Source organism: Pecten maximus, chromosome 8, assembly GCF_902652985.1.
Source record: "Pecten maximus chromosome 8, xPecMax1.1, whole genome shotgun sequence".
NCBI classification, from domain to species: Eukaryota; Metazoa; Mollusca; class Bivalvia; order Pectinida; family Pectinidae; genus Pecten; species Pecten maximus.
Genome location: NC_047022.1, coordinates 32,098,257 through 32,123,080, shown reverse-complemented (window position 1 = coordinate 32,123,080; position 24,824 = coordinate 32,098,257). Strand labels below are relative to the sequence as shown.

Sequence of the window (24,824 nt, the reverse complement as noted above, 5' to 3'; positions counted from 1 at the left end):
GGGGGGGGGGGGGGGGGGGTTTTTTTGTTAATGGTAAGGTCACATTACCTTGATAGATTCTTGTACAACATCCCCAAAGATGAGTTTTCTAGCAGTCCTGAATCTCTGAAAAGCTAAGAAGGAAAACTCATAAGCCTTTCATTATCAGGTCACTAATACAGTCATGGTACATGTCATCCAAGGATATCTTTTTAAGCCAAGGGAGCCAACAAGAAAATTTCAATGGAGAGTGTAGATGGTGGGCTAATTGTAGGATAATAAAATATAGTGGCATTTATATTGAATTTAAATAGACACAGGTGGGCTTATTACCAGAAATGTGCTTAAATATGGTATATATATGACTTCGTTTAACTTGGAATTAAAACATAACTACCAGGTAATCATCAGGTAGATATCAACAGTAACCAGGTAATCATCAGGTTGATATCAACACTACCAGGTAATCATCAGGTAGATATCAACAGTAACCAGGTAATCATCAGGTAGATATCAACAGTAACCAGGTTATCATCAGGTAGATATCAATAGTAACCTGGTTATCATCAGGTAGATATCAACAGTAACCAGGTAATCATCAGGTGGATATCAACACTACCAGGTAATCATCAGGTAGATATCAACAGTAACCAGGTAATCATCAGGTAGATATCAACAGTAACCAGGTAATCATCAGGTAGATATCAACAGTAACCAGGTAATCATCAGGTAGATATCAACAGTAACCAGGTTATCATCAGGTTAATATCAACAGTAGACTGGTTATCATCAGGTAGATTTCAACAGTAACCAGGTTATCATCAGGTAGATATCAACAGTAACCAGGTTATCATCAGGTAGATATCAACAGTAACCAGGTAATCATCAGGTAGATATCAACAGTAACCAGGTTATCATCAGGTTAATATCAACAGTAGACTGGTTATCATCAGGTAGATTTCAACAGTAACCAGGTTATCATCAGGTAGATATCAACAGTAACCAGGATATCATCAGGTACTGGTAGATATCAACAGTAACCAGGTTATCATCAGGTAGATATCAACAGTAACCAGGTTATCATCAGGTAGATATCAACAGTAACCAGGTTATCATCAGGTAGATATCAACAGTAACCAGGTTATCATCAGGTAGATAGCAATAGTAGACAGCTGGTTATCATCAGGTAGATATCAACAGTAACCAGGTAATAATCAGGTAGATATCAACAGTAACCAGGTTATCATCAGGTAGATATCAACAGTAACCTGGTTATCATCAGGTAGATATCAACAGTAACCAGGTAATCATCAGGTTGATATCAACACTACCAGGTAATCATCAGGTAGATATCAACAGTAACCAGGTAATCATCAGGTAGATATCAACAGTAACCAGGTTATCATCAGGTAGATATCAATAGTAACCTGGTTATCATCAGGTAGATATCAACAGTAACCAGGTAATCATCAGGTAGATATCAACACTACCAGGTAATCATCAGGTAGATATCAACAGTAACCAGGTAATCATCAGGTAGATATCAACAGTAACCAGGTAATCATCAGGTAGATATCAACAGTAACCAGGTAATCATCAGGTAGATATCAACAGTAACCAGGTTATCATCAGGTTAATATCAACAGTAGACTGGTTATCATCAGGTAGATTTCAACAGTAACCAGGTTATCATCAGGTAGATATCAACAGTAACCAGGTTATCATCAGGTAGATATCAACAGTAACCAGGTAATAATCAGGTAGATATCAACAGTAACCAGGTTATCATCAGGTTAATATCAACAGTAGACTGGTTATCATCAGGTAGATTTCAACAGTAACCAGGTTATCATCAGGTAGATATCAACAGTAACCAGGATATCATCAGGTAGATATCAACAGTAACCAGGTTATCATCAGGTAGATATCAACAGTAACCAGGTTATCATCAGGTAGATATCAACAGTAACCAGGTTATCATCAGGTAGATATCAACAGTAACCAGGTTATCATCAGGTAGATAGCAATAGTAGACAGCTGGTTATCATCAGGTAGATATCAACAGTAACCAGGTAATAATCAGGTAGATATCAACAGTAACCAGGTTATCATCAGGTAGATATCAACAGTAACCTGGTTATCATCAGGTAGATATCAACAGTAACCAGGTTATCATCAGGTTAATATCAACAGTAGACTGGTTATCATCAGGTAGATTTCAACAGTAGACAGCTGGTTATCATCAAATAACCAAGTATAACGTACTTACATGTCTGTTGGTGTTACACATGTGTTTAGTATCATAAACACATGGGAACATTTTCTGTATATTTTTCTTGAATTCTTCACAGGTATCTGTAAAAAGGAGATTTTAATAAAACTAATTAATATTTTATAAAGGATTCAGACTTTAAAGTTTCTTATCCTGAGGGTTGATTTATCTTTTGATCATATAACTACAAGTGAATTGGTTCATGTAATAATAGCTTATGTTATTTGTTATATGAGTTTTTTCAATTGGCTGTACCAGTGAAAAATTATTTGTGAAGTCATAACATAGACAATGACTTTGTGTTATGAATTGAAAATGGGACAATAAAATGAGAAACCTGTCAATTTTAAAGTTGTTTTTCATCTCATGTTAGATTTTAGGAAACTTAGCTGGAAATTTTACTTCACCAAGGCTTGCAAAACAAAAACTTGTAAACACTTGTTGAATCAAATCTCATATATTATATATATTATGCTAGGAAAACTCATTAAGATCCTAAATCACACCTTCCCTATACAATCAAGTTGTAATCATGAATGTCATGACCTTGTTGGAATAAAGATCATGATGTCATTGAATTTCTTTTCCTAGATAAATAAAGACATCTTTTCTTGCCAAAAAATGAGAATGTATGTATTTGTAAAGTGTGGGAGAATTCAGAAGCCTCCTGTATACTATACTGACTGCTATACGGACGACTTTACTGACCCCTATATGACAACGATACTGACCACTATAATGACCACTATATTGACAGCTATATTGACCACTATAATGACCATTATACTGACCACTGTACTGACTGCTATATTGACTGCTATATTGACCACTATACTGACCACTATAATGACCACTATACTGACCATTATACTGACCACTGTACTGATTGGTATTCTGACCATTATATTGACCACTATATTGACCACTATATTGACCACTATAATGACCACTATACTGACCATTATACTGACCACTGTACTGACTGGTTTCTGACCATTATATTGACCACTATACTGACCACAATACTGACCACTGTACTGACTGGTATTCTGACCATTATATTGACCACTATAATGACCACTATACTGACCACTATATTGACAGCTATATTGACCACTTTAATGACCATTATACTGACCACTGTACTGACTGCTATATTGACCACTATACTGACCACTATACCGACCATTATACTGACCACTGTACTGACTGGTATTCTGACCATTATATTGACCACTATATTGACAGCTATACTGACCACTAAACTGACCACTATACTGACCACTGTACTGACTGGTATTCTGACCATTATATTGACCACTATACTGACCACTATACTGACTGGTATTCTGACCATTATACTGACCACTGTACTGACTGGTATTCTGACCATTATACTGACCACTATACTGACCATTATACTGACCACTATACTGACCTGGTAATGGTTTATGGAACTTGTCATACATAAGCAGCAGATCCAGCAGCATGTTATGTCCAACAATTGGCTGCAAACAAAAAAATACTTCTGACAAAAACATGGCTTGTCCAACAATTGGCTGCAAACAAAACAAGAGATCCCAGAGGGATCTTGGCGCCCACCATTGAATGTTCTTCATAGGTTCCATGTCAGATTGATCTTTTCTCTACTTTTCTCTTCTTCTAAGTCTTACTAATCTGTGTTAATTCAGAAGAAACCTCTAGTACTTTTCAAACAAGGGAAACCTATATATAAAATTTAAGATTTAGGCACCAAGGGGAACCTACATATGAAATTTCAGGAAGATCCCTTCAGTGCTTTCTGAGAATTAGCGATAACAAACTTCAATTGTCAAAATCCAAGATGACTGCCTGTCGGCCATGTTGTTTTCTGATTGGTCTCAAATGCAATATGCATAACTAGGCACCAAGGGAAACCTACATATGAAATTTGAGAATGATCCCTTCAGTACTTTTTCAGAAATAGCGATAACAAACTTCAATTGTCAAAATCCAAGATGGCTGCCTGTCGGCCATGTTGTTTTCTGATTGGTCTCAAAATGCAATATGCATAACTAGGCACCAAGGGGAACCTACATATGAAATTTGAGAAAGATCCCTTCAGGACTTTCTCAGAAATAGCGATAACAAACTTCAATTGTCAAAATCCAAGATGGCTGCCTGTCGGCTAGGTTGTTTTCCGATCGGTCCCAAAATGCAATATGCATAACAAGGCACCAAGGGGAACCTACATATGAAATTTGAGAAAGATCCCTTAGGTACTTTCTCAGAAATAGCGATAACAAACTTCAATGGTCAAAATCCAAGATGGCTGCCTGTCGGCCATGTTGTTTTCCGATCAATCCCAAAATGCAATATGCATAACTAGGCACCAAGGGAAACCAACATATGAAATTTGAGAAAGATCCCTTCCGTACTTTCTCAGAAATAGCGATAACAAACTTCAATGGTCAAAATCCAAGATGGCCGCCTGTCGGCCATGTTGTTTTCCGATCGATCCCAAAATGCAATATGCATAACTAGGCACCAAGGGAAACCAACATATGAAATTTGAGAAAGATCCCTTCAGTACTTTCTCAGAAATAGTGATAACAAACTTCAATTGTCAAAATCCAAGATGGCTGCCTGTCGGCCATGTTGTTTTCCGATCGGTCCCAAAATGCAATATGCATAACTAGGCACCAAGGGAAACCCACATATGAAATTTGAGAAAGATCCCTTCCGTACTTTCTCAGAAATAGCGATAACAAACTTCAATGGTCAAAATCCAAGATGGCTGCCTGTCGGCCATGTTGTTTTCTGATCGGTCCCAAAATGCAATATGCATAACTAGGCACCAAGGGGAACCTACATATGAAATTTGAGAAAGATCCCTTCAGTACTTTCTCAGAAATAGCGATAACAAACTTCAATGGTCAAAATCCAAGATGGCTGCCTGTCGGCCATGTTGTTTTCCGATCGGTCCCAAAATGCAATATGTATAACTAGGCACCAAGGGGAACCTACATATGAAATTTGAGAAAGATCCCTTCAGTACTTTCTGAGGATTAGCGATAACAAGAATTGTTTACGGACGGACGGACGGACGGACGGAGGGAGGGACGGACGGACGGACGGACCACGGACGCAGGGCGATTTGAATAGCCCACCATCTGATGATGGTGGGCTAAAAATACTTCTGACAAAAACATGGCTTGTCCAACAATTGGCTGCAAACAAAAAAATACTTCTGACAAAAACCTGGCTTGTCCAACAATTGGCTGCAAACAAAAAAATACTTCTGACAAAAATATGGCTTGTCCAACAATTGGCTGCAAACAAAAAAATACTTCTGACAAAAACATGGCTTGTCCAACAATTGGCTGCAAACAAAAAAAATACTTCACAAACATGGCTTGTCCAACCCCAATTGGCTGCAAACAGAAAAATACTCAATTAATGTTATGTCCAACAATTGGCTGCAAACTGAAAAATACTCCATTCACATGTTATGTTGAACAATTGGCTGCAAACAAAAAATATTAATAGTAAGATGAAAATGTAGGTCATGTAGGTCAGAGAGACCCACTTTTGATATATGACACACCATCTTGCCAGAGTGAACTTGTGCCCCAAGTTTGAAAATCCAGTGACAGGTAGTGTAAGAGATAGAGGTCAGACAAAATTTCGCTCTGAGTGGGTCAAAGGTCAAAATGTAGGTCAGAGTTACTGACTTGGTACTTGACACATCATCTCACCTAAAAGACAACTAGAGTACTAGACTGATTTGTATACTAAACTTCAAAGTTTTATGGGCATAAATAGAGAAAACACGCCATTGGTTAATGTCTTTTATTAATATATAAGTTGTATTTTGGTGAGAGTGAAGAAAAAAAAAGTGGTGAGCCTTTCTGTCCTGAGCCAAAAATACAGCTTATTAAAAACATATATTTTAGGGCATTGGCCATGTATTCTCTTTATCCTGCACTAGCCATCAAAAATAAGTATTTTCAAATGAAACGGTATCAACAATGTTCCAAATATCTTTAACTTTTAAACGTTGTTTCACTTGTAAGTAAATCAGACGAATTGATGCATATGTGCTATGATTCTAAACTGCAGCTGTTTTCCATCACTACTGATTACAGCAGAAATGTATGTGGTAGGTGTATTCCCACAATGCAGATGCGAGTTTCAGGATAAAGATGGATGGATAGACAGACTGACGGAGAGCAACTGCATTTCACAAGGGTGTAAACAACGTATTTCAATAGAGGCATTGTGATAGGGACAAAGGTAAATACAAGTATTACACTCTATTGTAAGGGGAGACATAGTTTATAACTACAGTAGTAAAGTATATACAGAGGATATCTAACAGTGTCTTCAGTAATACCAAATGTATTTCACAAGTGTCGCTAATATTTTGATATTTTGTCACGTGTGCATAGCACAAGTGTATATATTTGGTATTACTGAAGATACTGTTAGATATTCTGTTAATTACATTTTATAGAAAAATATACCGAGGCAGTTTAATCTCTCCCAGAATTCATTGCAGTCCCCTGTCAACATTCACAAAATTACGCCAAAATGACAGAGCGCTATATGCAAATCTTAATTTTCTACCATTGTCATTTGTAAGCAGTGTTCTGATTGGTCAAATCAGAAAAAGTGAAATTTTTCACTAGTGAAAAATATCACTTTATTTATAGAATGAATTTTTTTTTCTTTATTTCACTGGTAAAAATGTAATAAAAATACTTACAACACCTCCTTTCAACATCTTAATCACTCTGGTAAATCCTTTCAAATTTTCTAATAATCTGGAATAGAAAATAATATAATTTAGCAATTTCAGTTTAATATGATAATTTGTAGTTTCAAAGTCTAACCACTGTGAGTTTCCTCCATCGGGCCCTTGGCCTGCTGCTCTCAGGAATGTTATCATATATATAAATTATCATTATATAATATTAAATCAACATGCTATCAACATCAGGAAATTATCAAAATAAAGTTAATCTTTACCATTTGAATAATATGTGAAGAGTTGGTTGTGAAGTGTGTTGTGTGGTTGATGCTCTTCCATTTCTCATTGTATTAAAAGTTATTTCACTTCAAAAACTATAAGACAAAGTCAATACTACCTGCACAAACAATATCATGTCTAATTACCGTTCCCTATCCTCTTTAGTGTCAGTAGTAATATTGTCACCTTTTTTATCCGTCTCATTCAGTTTTGATATCTGTACTACCTACAACACACAAGGAAGTCAAATTCACGACAAAGACAAACAACTGTTTTAGTTATGACATAAACTGTATTATCATTATCACTCAATAAATACTGGTTGGTCACTTCACATACGTGGTTACCCAGCCAAGTACGTATGAATAAAACCATCCTTTACAGAGCAGTTACCCAGCCAAGTACGTATGAATAAAACCATCCTTTACAGAGCGGTTACCCGGCCAAGTACGTATGAATAAAACCATCCTTTACAGAGCAATACACTATCTCAAAAATGTTCCAGGTGTTTATTTATTTCAGTATCAATCTGCCTTGCTGTGGTATTCATAGTTGTTATAAATGACAACACTTGGTAGGCAATCTACATCAGCTAGTGTATCAATCTGCCTTGCTGTGGTATTCATAGTTGTTATAAATGACAACACTTGGTAGGCAATCTACATCAGCTAGTGTATCAATCTGCCTTGCTGTGGTATTCATAGTTGTTATAAATGACAACACTTGGTAGGCAATCTACATCAGCTAGTGTATCAATCTGCCTTGCTGTGGTATTCATAGTTGTTATAAATGACAACACTTGGTAGGCAATCTACATCAGCTAGTGTATCAATCTGCCTTGCTGTGGTATTCATAGTTGTTATAAATGACAACACTTGGTAGGCAATCTACATCAGCTAGTGTATCAATCTGCCTTGCTGTGGTATTCATAGTTGTTATAAATGACAACACTTGGTAGGCAATCTACATCAGCTAGTGTATCAATCTGCCTTGCTGTGGTATTCATAGTTGTTATAAATGACAACACTTGGTAGGCAATCTACATCAGCTAGTGTATCAATCTGCCTTGCTGTGGTATTCATAGTTGTTATAAATGACAACACTTGGTAGGCAATCTACATCAGCTAGTGTATCAATCTGCCTTGCTGTGGTATTCATAGTTGTTATAAATGACAACACTTGGTAGGCAATCTACATCAGCTAGTGTATCAATCTGCCTTGCTGTGGTATTCATAGTTGTTATAAATGACAACACTTGGTAGGCAATCTACATCAGCTAGTGTAATTTGCAACATTTGCAATTGCCTGTACAAAACATTTTTTTATGATTGAAACTAAAATCATTCAGTTATTTAGCACAAACAAGGTGACCTTTTAGATATGGCACAACCATTTCTACAATGAATTTTCATCGTTACCACGCCAACAATAATGATGTCATAACGAGCATGTCCTTTGCCATACAAATGTAAATATTGATAGCTAGATAAAGAAAATTATTAGAATTTTAATCAATCATGTAAACTACTACTCACCCTCTGCTCATTATCTAATACGTTAATCCATATATTCTTAAATCTTTGCTTGAGTTCTGTCCGCAGTATAAACGATTTCACATGCCTGAGTTCTGTAACAGAACCCTGATATAGTTATTGGATTATGATGTAATTGTGGAAGCTAGCTATAACAAGGACATATCTCCCAGGTGAAATATTAGTACATTGTATTTTAGTATTAAAGCAACAGTCTGGGAAATTTTGAATATTTGATATAAAGAAAATACTTCCTATCAATAAATAACATGTTCCAGAGATGACTCTGTTTTATGATAACATGGTAAACATTACAAAACTTTGTACAACACCCATTTTTATACCTACAAATTAAACACTACAAAATTCTGTAAAATACCCATTTTTATACCTACAAATACAACACCATCGGGGGAGTTATCTAATGTAAAACACCACCGGGGGAGTTATCTAATGTAAAACACCACAGGAGAGTTAACTAATGTAAAACACCACCGGGGAGTTATCTAATGTAAAACACCACCGGGGAGTTATCTAATGTAAAACACCACTGGGGAGTTATCTAATGTAAAACACCACCGGGGAGTTATCTAATGTAAAACACCACCGGGGGAGTTATCTAATGTAAAACACCACGGGGGAGTTATCTAATGTAAAACACCACAGGGGAGTCATCTAATGTAAAACACCACGGGGGAGTTATCTAATGTAAAACACCACCAGGGAGTTATCTAATGTAAAACACCACCGGGGAGTTATCTAATGTAAAACACCACCGGTGAGTTATCTAATGTAAAACACCACCGGGGGAGTTATCTAATGTAAAACATCACCGGGGAGTTATCTAATGTAAAACACCACCGGGGGAGTTATCTAATGTAAAACACCACAGGAGAGTTAACTAATGTAAAACACCACCGGGGAGTTATCTAATGTAAAACACCACCGGGGAGTTATCTAATGTAAAACACCACCGGGGAGTTATCTAATGTAAAACACCACCGAGGAGTTATCTAATGTAAAACACCACGGGGGAGTAATCTAATGTAAAACGCCACAGGGGGAGATATCTAATGTAAAACACCACCGGGGGAGTTATCTAATGTAAAACACCACCGGGGGAGTTATCTAATGTAAAACATCACCGGGGAGTTATCTAATGTAAAACGCCACCGGGGAGTTATCTAATGTAAAACACCACCGGGGAGTTATCTAATGTAAAACACCACCGGGGGAGTTATCTAATGTAAAACATCACCGGGGAGTTATCTAATGTAAAACGCCACAGGGGGAGATATCTAATGTAAAACACCACCGGGGGAGTTATCTAATGTAAAACACCACCGGGGAGTTATCTAATGTAAAACACCACGGGGGAGTTATCTAATGTAAAACACCACGGGGGAGTTATCTAATGTAAAACACCACGGGGGAGTTATCTAATGTAAAACACCACCGGGGAGTTATCTAATGTAAAACACCACCGGGGGAGTTATCTAATGTAAAACACCACCGGGGAGTTATCTAATGTAAAACACCACCAGGGAATTATCTAATGTAAAACACCACCGGGGAGTTATCTAATGTAAAACACCACCAGGGAATTATCTAATGTAAAACACCACCGGGGAGTTATCTAATGTAAAACACCACCGGGGAGTTATCTAATGTAAAACACCACCGGGGAGTAATCTAATGTAAAACACCACCAGGGAGTTATCTAATGTAAAACACCACCAGGGAGTTATCTAATGTAAAACACCACCGGGGAGTTATCTAATGTAAAACACCACCGGGGAGTTATCTAATGTAAAACACCACCGGGGAGTTATCTAATGTAAAACACCACCGGGGAGTTATCTAATGTAAAACACCACGGGGGAGTTATCTAATGTAAAACACCACAGGGGGAGTTATCTAATGTAAAACACCACCGGGGAGTTATCTAATGTAAAACACCACCGGGGAGTTATCTAATGTAAAACACCATCGGGGAGTTATCTAATGTAAAACACCACCGGGGAGTTATCTAATGTAAAACACCACCGGGGAGTTATCTAATGTAAAACACCACCGGGGAGTTATCTAATGTAAAACACCACAGGAGAGTTAACTAATGTAAAACACCACGGGGGAGTTATCTAATGTAGAACACCACCGGGGAGTTATCTAATGTAAAACACCACCGGGGAGTTATCTAATGTAAAACACCACCGGGGAGTTATCTAATGTAAAACACCACAGGGGAGTTATCTAATGTAAAACACCACCGGGGAGTTATCTAATGTAGAACACCACCGGGGAGTTATCTAATGTAAAACACCATCGGGGAGTTATCTAATGTAAAACACCACGGGGGAGTTATCTAATGTAAAACACCACCGGGGAGTTATCTAATGTAAAACACCACCGGGGAGTTATCTAATGTAAAACACCACAGGAGAGTTAACTAATGTAAAACACCACGGGGGAGTTATCTAATGTAGAACACCACCGGGGAGTTATCTAATGTAAAACACCACCAGGGAGTTATCTAATGTAAAACACCACCGGGGAGTTATCTAATGTAAAACACCACGGGGGAGTTATCTAATGTAAAACACCACCGGGGAGTTATCTAATGTAAAACACCACCGGGGAGTTATCTAATGTAAAACACCATCGGGGAGTTATCTAATGTAAAACACCACGGGGGAGTTATCTAATGTAAAACACCACCGGGGAGTTATCTAATGTAAAACACCACCGGGGAGTTATCTAATGTAAAACACCACAGGAGAGTTAACTAATGTAAAACACCACGGGGGAGTTATCTAATGTAGAACACCACCGGGGAGTTATCTAATGTAAAACACCACCAGGGAGTTATCTAATGTAAAACACCACCGGGGAGTTATGTAATGTAAAACACCACCGGGGAGTTATCTAATGTAAAACACCACGGGGGAGTTATCTAATGTAAAACACCACCGGGGAGTTATCTAATGTAAAACACCACAGGGGGAGTTATCTAATGTAAAACACCACCGGAGAGTTAACTAATGTAAAACACCACGGGGGAGTTATCTAATGTAAAACACCACGGGGGAGTTATCTAATGTAAAACACCACCGGGGAGTTATCTAATGTAAAACACCACCGGGGGAGTTATCTAATGTAAAACACCATCGGGGAGTTATCTAATGTAAAACACCACAGGGGAGTCATCTAATGTAAAACACCACGGGGGAGTTATCTAATGTAAAACACCACCGGGGAGTTATCTAATGTAAAACACCACGGGGGAGTTATCTAATGTAAAACACCACCGGGGAGTTATCTAATGTAAAACACCACCGGGGAGTTATCTAATGTAAAACACCACCGGGGGAGTTATCTAATGTAAAACACCATCGGGGAGTTATCTAATGTAAAACACCACAGGGGAGTCATCTAATGTAAAACACCACAGGGGAGTTATCTAATGTAAAACACCACCGGGGAGTTATCTAATGTAAAACACCACCGGGGAGTTATCTAATGTAAAACACCACAGGGGAGTCATCTAATGTAAAACACCACGGGGGAGTTATCTAATGTAAAACACCACCGGGGGAGTTATCTTAATGATAACAATGGTTCTACTGTGGGTCTAACCTGGGATTTCCTCATCAGCCACCTCCAGTATTGCACTTTGATCTTCTTCTGTTTTCACCAGCCATTCAGCCACCCGGGAACACAATGCTTGTAGCGTGTCTTCGTCAACATCATTGGATCTGAGGTAAGTTAACACAAACTCCTTTGACTGACTTTACTGTTGACAGTAAATTTACTCTCTTATTACGCAATCTGGACCTATATGGGCAACCCAGCCTGTCAATTTTTCAAGGCTGAGTTCGTATACAATATAATGTATACCTGGTAATTTAGCCCCCGTTTAATTTTCGCCTTTGAAGATAGGGCGAATCTAAGATGAAGACGAAAATTTCAAGCTGAATTGAAGGATTTATAAACCATCGTACATGGGCCAAGTGTAGTCGAATCACAAACATACCCTCTTACTTTTCAACTGTAAAATCAAGTATTGGCTAAACATTTTCAATTAAAATCCGATACATACTAAGCTATTTTTAAATTTCAGTCATTTTTTTTAAATTATGTAGTCCGGTCATGATAAAAATAAAATACAGAGTGGCATCAAATTTCTGCCATGGAAAAGACTAATTTTATGAGTTCAACATCACTTAATTGTGGCTTCCATTCATGTACATGTACATTTGTATGTACATGTGAACAAGAGAAAACACAGGTCAGTCATTAGTCATGGCGCGGTGAACTTACAATTGATCGTGTTTGTTTATAATCACCTATGCATACCCGATACTACTTGAATCAGTAGGGATTAAACGAAAATCTGAGCACAGGTAAACGTTCTTTATTTCACACCTGATTACATTTCACATTCTCATGCTGGTAAGACAATTTGATAAGTCCCGAGTGTTCCGACTGCAACTGTATTGAGAATTCTGAACGTAATTTTTCAATTTTACGAACGAGGAAAAGGATATTTCTTGAAAGCCATTTAGGGCAAATTTAAAATGGGGCGAATATGTTTTGTGTTGCTCAAGGACGAAAATAACCTTGGGCGAAAATTACCAGGTATACAGTAATACAATATAAACTCTTGGCTAGTGAAGATACAATTCTTATCAACTTACCTGTTCTTCCCTTGAAACATAGCTTTGGAGTGGAGATACTTTTCTACTGTCAATATCTGAGGTTTGTTCAGGTAAGGGATCCCCTCATATACAAACTGTAGATAAAAACACATACAGGTACTTACTTCAGAGTATACTTCTTGTACCAATATTACTAGACATTAAATGTTACATATACATTATCTATACAGATTATTTAGTCCACTGAATATACATGTAGGAAGGTAGTAAATTTATAACGTTTTGATATCCTATGGTTGATTAAATCCAATCAGATATATACTTAATGTATTTTATAAACATCAACTATCTTTTATCCTTCTAAATGATAACATGGTAAGTAATTTTCATAGTATCTTATCAATGCAATACAAACACAATTTACCTTATTGAAGTCAAAATCATATTTGCAGAGGAATTGGAAACTGGATGCCTGAAGAATACAAAATTTTGGACATTTTGTACTTTGTTAGGAAAACCACTCACATGTCATGATAAAAATAATCAATTCTTATTTAGGTTAGGTAAGATCAGTTTGAAGAGGTGTGAAATTCTAAACACGTTACAAAAAACCCATTGTCCTGTACACAAGTGTCAATGTAACACCTCAGTCATCAACCAAGTGTGATAAGTTTATATAACATGTCTCTATGTTTGTAATAACTGTCATCAACCAAGTGTGATAAGTTTATTTATTACATTTTTACCAGTGAAATATCAAAAATTATTCATTCTATAAAAGTGATATTTTTCAAATATCATATTTTTCACTAGTGAAAAATATCACTTTTGCTGATTTGACCAATCAAATAAATGATTAGAAAATACCAAAATAATTGACCAATCAGAAAGCCCGACATATATGTCAGCACCTGGACAGGGGGAACTACTTTTTTTGTTTATATTAGGCCTAGTTAGCATACGGGGTAGGTTTTTCGTTGATAAAAAATGTAATAAACAGAATATCTAACAGTGTCTTCAGTAATACCAAATATATTTCACTCGTGTGGCTAATATTAGCCCCACTCGTGAAATATATTTGGTATTACTGAAGGCACTGTTAGATATCATCTATATAACATGTCCCTGTGTTTGTAATAACTGTCATCAACCAAGTGTGATAAGTTGATACAACATGTCCCTGTGTTTGTAATAACTGTCATCAACCAAATGTGATAAGTTTATATAACATGTCCCTGTGTTTGTAATAACTGTCATAAACCAAGTGTGATACGTTTATATAACATGTCCATATGTTTGTAATAACTGTCATCAACCAAGTGTGATAAGTTTATATAACATGTCCCTGTGTTTGTAATAACTGTCATAAACCAAGTGTGATACGTTTATATAACATGTCCCTATGTTTGTAATAACTGTCATCAACCAAGTGTGATAAGTTTATATAACATGTCCCTGTGTTTGTAATAACTGTCATCAACCAAGTGTGATAAGTTTATATAACATGTCCCTGTGTTTGTAATAACTGTCATCAACCAAGTGTGATAAGTTTATACAACATGTCCCTGTGTTTGTAATACCTCTGTCATCAACCAAGTGTGATAAGTTTATATAACATGTCCCTGTGTTTGCAATAACTGTCATCAACCAAGTGTGATAAGTTTATATAACATGTCCCTGTGTTTGTAATAACTGTCATCAACCAAGTGTGATAAGTTTATATAACATGTCCCTGTGTTTGTAATAACTGTCATCAACCAAGTGTGATAAGTTTATATAACATGTCCCTGTGTTTGTAATAACTGTCATCAACCAAGTGTGATAAGTTTATATAACATGTCCCTGTGTTTGTAATAACTGTCATCAACCAAGTGTGATAAGTTTATATAACATGTCCCTATGTTTGTAATAACTGTCATCAACCAAGTGTGATAGGTTTATATAACATGTCCCTGTGTTTGTAATAACTGTCATCAACCAAGTGTGATAAGTTTATATAACATGTCCCTGTGTTTGTAATACCTCAGTCATCAACCAAGTGTGATAAGTTTATATAACATGTCTCTATGTTTGTAATAAATGTCATCAACCAAGTGTGATCAGTTTATTTATTACATTTTTACCAGTGAAATATCAAAAAAAAATTTCATTCTATAAAAGTGATATTTTTCAAATATCATATTTTTCAATATCACTTTTGCTGATTTGACCAATCAAATTAATGATTAGAAAATACCAAAATAATTGACCAATCAGAAAGCCCGACATATATGTCAACACCTGGACAGGGGGAACTACTTTTTTTGTTTATATTAGGCCTAGTTAGCATACGGGGTAGGTTTTTCGTTGATAAAAAATGTAATAAACAGAATATCTAACAGTGTCTTCAGTAATACCCAATATATTTCACTCGTGTGGCTAATATTAGCCCCACTCGTGAAATATTTTTGGTATTACTGAAGGCACTGTTAGATATCCTCTATATAACATGTCCCTATGTTTGTAATACCTCAGTCATCAACCAAGTGTGATAAGTTTATATAACACGTCCCTATGTTTGTAATAACTGTCATCAACCAAGTGTGATAAGATTATATAACATGTCCCTGTGTTTGTAATACCTCAGTCATCAACCAAGTGTGATATGTTTATATAACATGTCCCTGTGTTTGTAATAACTCAGTCATCAACCAAGTGTGATAAGTTTATATAACATGTCCCTGTGTTTGTAATAACTGTCATCAACCAAGTGTGATAGGTTTATATAGCATGTCCCTGTGTTTGTAATAACTGTCATCAACCAAATGTGATCAGTTTATATAACATGTCCCTGTGTTTGTAATAACTGTCATCAACCAAGTGTGATAAGTTTATATAACATGTCCCTGTGTTTGTAATAACTGTCATCAACCAAGTGTGATAAGTTTATATAACATGTCCCTGTGTTTGTAATAACTCAGTCATCAACCAAGTGTGATAAGTTTATATAACATGTCCCTGTGTTTGTAATAACTCAGTCATCAACCAAGTGTGATAAGTTTATATAGCATGTCCCTGTGTTTGTAATAACTGTCATCAACCAAGTGTGATAAGTGTATATAACATGTCCCTGTGTTTGTAATAACTCAGTCATCAACCAAGTGTGATAAGTTTATATAGCATGTCCCTGTGTTTGTAATAACTGTCATCAACCAAGTGTGATAAGTTTATATAACATGTCCCTATGTTTGTAATAACTGTCATCAACCAAATGTGATCAGTTTATATAACATGTCCCTGTGTTTGTAATAACTCAGTCATCAACCAAGTGTGATAAGTTTATATAACATGTCCCTGTGTTTGTAATAACTGTCATCAACCAAGTGTGATAAGTTTATATAACATGTCCCTGTGTTTGTAATAACTGTCATCAACCAAGGGTGATAAGTGTATATAACATGTCCCTGTGTTTGTAATAACTGTCATCCACCAAGTGTGATAAGTTTATATAACATGTCTCTGTGTTTGTAATAACTGTCATCAACCAAGTGTGATAAGTTTATATAACATGTCCCTGTGTTTGTAATAACTGTCATCAACCAAGTGTGATAAGTTTATATAACATGTCCCTGTGTTTGTAATACCTCATCAACCAAGTGTGATAAGTTTATATAACATGTCCCTGTGTTTGTAATAACTGTCATCAACCAAGTGTGATAAGTTTATATAACATGTCCCTGTGTTTGTAATACCTCATCAACCAAGTGTGATAAGTTTATATAACATGTCCCTGTGTTTGTAATACCTCTGTCATCAACCAAGTGTGATAAGTTTATATAACATGTCCCTGTGTTTGTAATAACTGTCATCAACCAAGTGTGATAAGTTTATATAGCATGTCCCTATGTTTGTAATAACTGTCATCAACCAAGTGTGATAAGTTTATATAACATGTCTCTGTGTTTGTAATAACTGTCATCAACCAAGTGTGATAAGTTTATATAACATGTCTCTGTGTTTGTAATAACTGTCATCAACCAAGTGTGATAAGTTTATATAACATGTCCCTGTGTTTGTAATACCTCAGTCATCAACCAAGTGTGATAAGTTTATATAACATGTCCCTGTGTTTGTAATACCTCATCAACCAAGTGTGATAAGTTTATATAACATGTCCCTGTGTTTGTAATAACTGTCATCAACCAAGTGTGATAAGTTTATATAACATGTCCCTGTGTTTGTAATAACTCAGTCATCAACCAAGTGTGATAAGTTTATATAGCATGTCCCTGTGTTTGTAATAACTGTCATCAACCAAGTGTGATAAGTTTATATATAACATGTCCCTGTGTTTGTAATAACTGTCATCAACCAAATGTGATAAGTTTATATAACATGTCCCTGTGTTTGTAATAACTGTCATCAACCAAGTGTGATTAGTTTATATAACATGTCCCTGTGTTTGTAATACCTCAGTCATCAACCAAGTGTGATAAGTTTATATAACATGTCCCTGTGTTTGTAATACCTCAGTCATCAACCAAGTGTGATAGGTTTATATAACATGTCCCTGTGTTTGTAATACCTCAGCCATCAACCAAGTGTGATAAGTTTATATAACATGTCCCTGTGTTTGTAATACCTCAGTCATCAACCAAGTGTGATAAGTTTATATAACATGTCCCTGTGTTTGTAATACCTCAGTCATCAACCAAGTGTGATAAGTTTATATAACATGTCCCTGTGTTTGTAATAACTGTCATCAACCAAGTGTGATTAGTTTATATAACATGTCCCTATGTTTGTAATAACTGTCATCAACCAAGTGTGATTAGTTTATATAACATGTCCCTGTGTTTGTAATACCTCAGTCATCAACCAAGTGTGATAAGTTTATATAACATGTCTCTATGTTTGTTATAACTGTCATCAACCAAGTGTGATAGGTTTATATAACATGTCCCTGTGTTTGTAACACCTCAGTCATCAACCAAGTGTGATAAGTTTATATAACATGTCCCTGTGTTTGTAATAACTGTCATCAACCAAGTGTGATAAGTTTATATAACATGTCCCTGTGTTTGTAATACCTCAGTCATCAACCAAGTGTGATAAGTTTATATAACATGTTCCTGTGTTTGTAATAACTGTCATCAACCAAGTGTGATAAGTTTATATAACATGTCCCTGTGTTTGTAATAACTGTCATCAACCAAGTGTGATAAGTTTATATAACATGTCCCTGTGTTTGTAATACCTCAGTCATCAACCAAGTGTGATAAGTTTATATAACATGTCCCTATGTTTGTAATAACTGTCATCAACCAAGTGTGATAGGTTTTTTAATCTGTAATACAACATGTCCCCAAGTTTCTTGTAAACAAAAATTTCTTAGCTGTCAAACTGATGTTATTGACTAAAGAACAAAGAACATTTAGATTTTTCCATGAAGAAAGCTATCACATAAAATGAGTGTACCTAAGGGTCCATTTAATCAAAATGTTTACCTGAACGAGGAAACGAGTATCCAAAGGCCCAAAGATTGGTGGGTACAGGAAGAAATTGAAACTTGTGGCAGTATAACTACAAGAGAAGCACAGACAGTTATATTCAATGTTGTTGCAAATTATCTTTGTAGAAGGAAACGTCTCAACCAAGGCAATTTCATCTTTCTTATATAAAAACAAAAATTTGAAATTTTTTTGCTCATATTCTCAGAAATAGTAGTTATGTGATAAACAGGATATTACAGTCGTTACCTGTGATACACATCTCATAGTTACCTATCATACACATCTCATAGTTACCTATCATACACATCTCATAGTTACCTATCATACACATCTCATAGTTACCTATCATACACATCTCATAGTTACCTGTCATACACATCTCAGTTACCTATCATACACATCTCATAGTTACCTATCATACACATCTCATAGTTACCTATCATACACATCTCATAGTTACCTGTCATACACATCTCATAGTTACCTATCATACACATCTCATAGTTACCTGACGACACATCTCATTGTTACCTGTCATACACATCTCATAGTTACCTGTCATACACATCTCATAGTTACCTGACGACACATCTCAGTTACCTGACGACACATCTCATAGTTACCTATCATACACATCTCATAGTTACCTATCATACACATCTCATAGTTACCTGACGACATATCTCATAGTTACCTATCATACATATCTCATAGTTACCTGTGATACACATCTCATAGTTACCTGTCATACATATCTCATAGTTACCTATCATACATATCTCATAGTTACCTGCCATACACATCTCATAGTTACCTATCATACACATCTCATAGTTACCTATCATACACATCTCATAGTTACCTATCATACACATCTCATAGTTACCTGACGACACATCTCATAGTTACCTATCATACACATCTCATAGTTACCTATCATACACATCTCATAGTTACCTGACGACACATCTCATAGTTACCTGTCATACACATCTCATAGTTACCTGTCGTACACATCTCATAGTTACCTATCATACACATCTCATAGTTACCTATCATACACATCTCATAGTTACCTGTCATACACATCTCATAGTTACCTTTCATACACATCTCATAGTGACCTATCATACACATCTCATAGTTACCTATCATACATATGTCATAGTTACCTGACGACATATTTCATAGTTACCTGTCATACACATCTCATAGTTACCTGTCATACACATCTCATAGTTACCTATCATACACATCTCATAGTTACCTATCATACACATCTCATAGTTACCTGTCATACACATCTCATAGTTACCTGTCATACACATCTCATAGTTACCTGTCGTACACATGTCATAGTTACCTGTCATACACATCTCATAGTTAACCTATCGTACACATCTTATAGTTACCTGTGATACACATCTCATAGTTAACCTATCGTACACATCTTATAGTTACCTGTGATACACATCTCATTTATGTAGTTACCTGTGATACACATCTCATTTATGTAGTTACCTGTGATACACATCTCATACATGTAGTTACCTGTGATACACATCTCATTTATGTAGTTACCTGTGATACACATCTCATTTATGTAGTTACCTGTGATACACATCTCATAAATGTAGTTACCTGTGATACACATCTCATTTATGTAGTTACCTGTGATACACATCTCATAAATGTAGTTACCTGTGATACACATCTCATTTATGTAGTTACCTGTGATACACATCTCATACATGTAGTTACCTGTGATACACATCTCATTTATGTAGTTACCTGTGATACACATCTCATTTATGTAGTTACCTGTGATACACATCTAATACATGTAGTTACCTGTGATACACATCTCATACATGTAGTTACCTGTGATACACATCTCATTTATGTAGTTACCTGTGATACACATCTAATACATGTAGTTACCTGTGATACACATCTCATTTATGTAGTTACCTGTGATACACATCTCATTTATGTAGTTACCTGTGATACACATCTCATAAATGTAGTTACCTGTGATACACATCTCATTTATGTAGTTACCTGTGATACACATCTCATACATGTAGTTACCTGTGATACACATCTCATTTATGTAGTTACCTGTGATACACATCTCATTTATGTAGTTACCTGTGATACACATCTAATACATGTAGTTACCTGTGATACACATCTCATTTATGTAGTTACCTGTGATACACATCTCATACATGTAGTTACCTGTGATACCCATCTCATAGTTATGTCATACACATCTCATAGTTACCTATTCTTGTCACTCTTTTTGTATGCTGACAACCCTGAAAAAAACAACCAACAAGCATCTTACATAATGCTAATTACCCCAGTAACATTAGTTGAGTAGTAATAAGTATATAAAAACAAAATGATACTGATAATGCAGTGAACATGGATACTATACCTATTTGTGTTATTGTGAACTCGGACATGGAACTCTTCAGTTTCTGGTATCTCTCCTCTGTCGTATCGAACAGACTGTAAAGTTAGATTAGGATTGAAATACATGTACAAAGAATGAAATTTGTCTTTGATAAACAAGTCCACTTATCAAATTACAGTCCCACAATGGATGTAGGTCAAAGGTCAAAATGATACACGACACACTGCCTGCAGACAAAAATCAAATACAAAAAAAAAAAAAAATTAAAGGCAATTACTTTTGAAAAATTAGTTAAAACAAAATGTCTTTGAGGGAAACAAAACTACATATCATGACTATAAAGCATACCAAATTTTAAAGAGATCAGTTTAAAACTGTAGGAATTCTCTGGACGAACAGAAAGACAAATCTGGACGACAGACAGACGATATGTATTGAGTACTATAGTCACTGTCAGTATATATTGAGTACTAGTCAGTATATATTGAGTACTAGTCAGTATATATTGAGTACTAGTCAGTATATATTGAGTACTAGTCAGTATATATTGAGTACTAGTCAGTATATATTGAGTACTAGTCAGTATATATTGAGTACTAGTCAGTATATATTGAGTACTAGTCAGTATATATTCAGTATATATTCAGTACTAGGCACTAGTCAGTATATATTGAGTACTAGTCAGTATATATTGAGTACTAGTCAGTATATATTGAGTACTAGTCAGTATGTATTCAGTACTAGTCAGTATATATTGAGTACTTGTCAGTATATATTCAGTACTAGTCAGTATATGTTGAGTACTAGTCAGTATATATTCAGTACTAGTCAGTATATATTTCAGTACTTGTCAGTATATATTCAGTACTAGTCTGTATGTATTCAGTACTAGTCCGTATATATTCAGTACTAGTCCGTATATATTCAGTACTAGTCAGTATATGTTCAGTATTAGTCAGTATATATTCAGTACTAGTCCGTATATATTCAGTACTAGTCAGTATATATTCAGTACTAGTCAGTATATATCCAGTACGTCCGTATATATTAAGTACTAGTCAGTATATATTCAGTACTAGTTAGTATATATTCAGTACTAGTCAGTATATATTCAGTACGAGTCCGTATATATTCAGTACTAGTCCGTATATATTCAGTACTAGTCCGTATATATTCAGTACTAGTCAGTATATATTCAGTACTAGTCCGTATATATTCAGTACTAGTCAGTATATATTCAGTACTTACTTGGTTCTTTCTTTGGCACTCTTTTCAAGTCCTGTAAACTCAGTATCAATAGCTGTTAAATAAAATAAGACAAGGGTATACATCTAACAGAGGTTATTTAACCAGGACAAGTGCTAATTACAGGTCACAGTAATGTAGTCAGTAGAGTATTGACCATACAACCTAAGGTGAAGACCCAAGGTGTCTGGTTCTATCACAACTATACTTCTTGGGGTGGTTTGGTTTAATCACTACTAGGGATGGTGTGGTTTAAATTTGGGTTTCTCATGGAAGCTGAGACCATAAACTGTCCCGAATAAGTTAAGCAAGAACACTTGACCTCAATTGCTCTGATGGCCATCTTAGAAAGATAACCACCAGCTACTAAGAAAGAGTCTAGACCCAGGGCTTCAAGTGACCATTTACATTTATTCTTCTGTCATAATTCAAATTACCTTTTCCCAGAATTATCTCTGTAAACCTATTTTTGGGAGCAAAAGTAAACTGGCATACTTTGAAGGGTCCGCTGGGACCCCAAGAGATTGACCCCCCTATTGACTAACAAACATATTTATGTAACGGAAAACGAAAGTAGGTCTTTTGGCGGGAAATAGAAAATGAAACTAGACCTCGTCGGGCAAGAAGCTTCAAAGTTACGTCCCAGTAAACATATAAAAGACACAGATATATGTAATCATGTGGTACCAGGGCGCTCAGTTTGAGAGCAGGTTATTTGCAGAGATGTCCCAACTCCTTGGTACGAGAAAAACTCGTACTTCACCGTATCATCCCCAGAGTGATCACTGATGGTGTGGGGGAAAGGTTCAACAAAATCTTGGTGACAATGCTTAGTGCATTTGTCAATGAACATCACACAGACTGGGATGAAATGCTGCCGTACGTGACCCTGGCATATTGCTCGGTTGAACAAGAAACCACGGGTTGCACTCCAAATTACCTGATGTTGGGACGAGAAGTAACAACACCACTCGACATACAATATGAGATGCCAGTAGACGACAAATCTATACCTCAAAATGAATGGGTGTGGACACTTCAAGAACGCATGGAAGAAGCGCATCGTTTTGTGAGATTGCATACTGATGGCGAAATGAGGAGGCAGAAGAAATACCATGACCAAAAGGCTTACTGGAACCAGTACAAGCCAAATGACAGTGTTTTTGTCTTCTTTCCAAGAGTCAAGCCAGGCAAATCTAGAAAACTAACGTCCATGTGGCAGGAACCATTCAAGGTGATGGAGAAATGCACAGACGTTCCGTACAAGATACCTTGTGGGTACCGCGGAAAGCCGCAGGTAATACGTGAGGACCGTATGAGGCGTCATTGGTCACAAATACTATGTGGCGAGGAGAAAGTTGAAACTTCAAAGCACCAGGCAGATAAGGCCGGGCTTGAGTTATCGGAACACAGATTGAGTTAAAGAGAAGATCTCTCTAACCGAACGATATAATGCAGCTAATATTTTACCAGGGTTACAAAATGTACATATATACAACACATTATATCAGTAATAATTAAGTATCATTAATAAATATTGTGATGGTAGAGATGGTGACCTAAAGGATTATGGGGCCTGGTTAAAATGGTGGCTTATGTATTGAATTGTCATATATATTTTTACAAACATTATTCATAATCTCATTTTAGTCTATGTAAAAATAAATCACGGTTCAGAATTTCTAAGGCGCTGCCACACACTCATTGTACCATAGATGCGATAACGTAGCTCTGGACGACAGACGGATAATTACTGCCGGAGAGCAATGTAGGCAGGGTATGAATATTCGTTCTAATTGTACCATAGTAATCAGAAACCTAAAACAGAATTTTTTTTTTTTTTTATTAAACATACACTTCTAACAAAGCGTATAAGATTCGCTGCAGCGCATTGTTACACTTGCCCTAGGACTTAGATTATATATAACAAATCAAATTGTCATTTACGTTATCAACATTCATGATTTTCATCGCCACACAAAACATCCTATTTAGCGATTTACCAACGAAGTCAGCACTTTTTATGCTGCGTTCGATCAGTGGAAGATAATCTTCAAATGTCGACTTCAGGACTTCAACCATTGTTGTTAATTTTGTGTGTAAACAGTTCAAACACCTCTGTCTTAGAAACTAACTAGTCTTCATCATGACCTTCCGCACGTGTTTACAAATGGAGTTATTTCCCATTAGTTCACATTGCCTTAGAGGGAAAG

General features: G+C 36.1%; 1 protein-coding gene across 1 annotated transcript; it reads right to left on the bottom strand.

Annotated features, from left to right (window-relative positions):
- Window positions 1–48: 48 nt before the first annotated feature.
- LOC117333215 (poly(A)-specific ribonuclease PNLDC1-like) lies at window positions 49–24,798 on the bottom strand (the record flags this gene model as incomplete). Its single annotated transcript, XM_033892397.1, is given in 14 exon segments — window positions 49–113; window positions 2,249–2,334; window positions 3,690–3,759; window positions 6,999–7,056; window positions 7,409–7,488; window positions 8,798–8,889; window positions 12,431–12,549; window positions 13,492–13,586; window positions 13,877–13,924; window positions 18,939–19,014; window positions 21,232–21,265; window positions 21,388–21,461; window positions 22,615–22,666; window positions 24,615–24,798. Coding segments are annotated over 14 exon segments (1,028 nt in total), but the record flags the coding sequence as incomplete, so codon positions are not given.
- Between the last annotated feature and the right edge of the window lie 26 nt (window positions 24,799–24,824).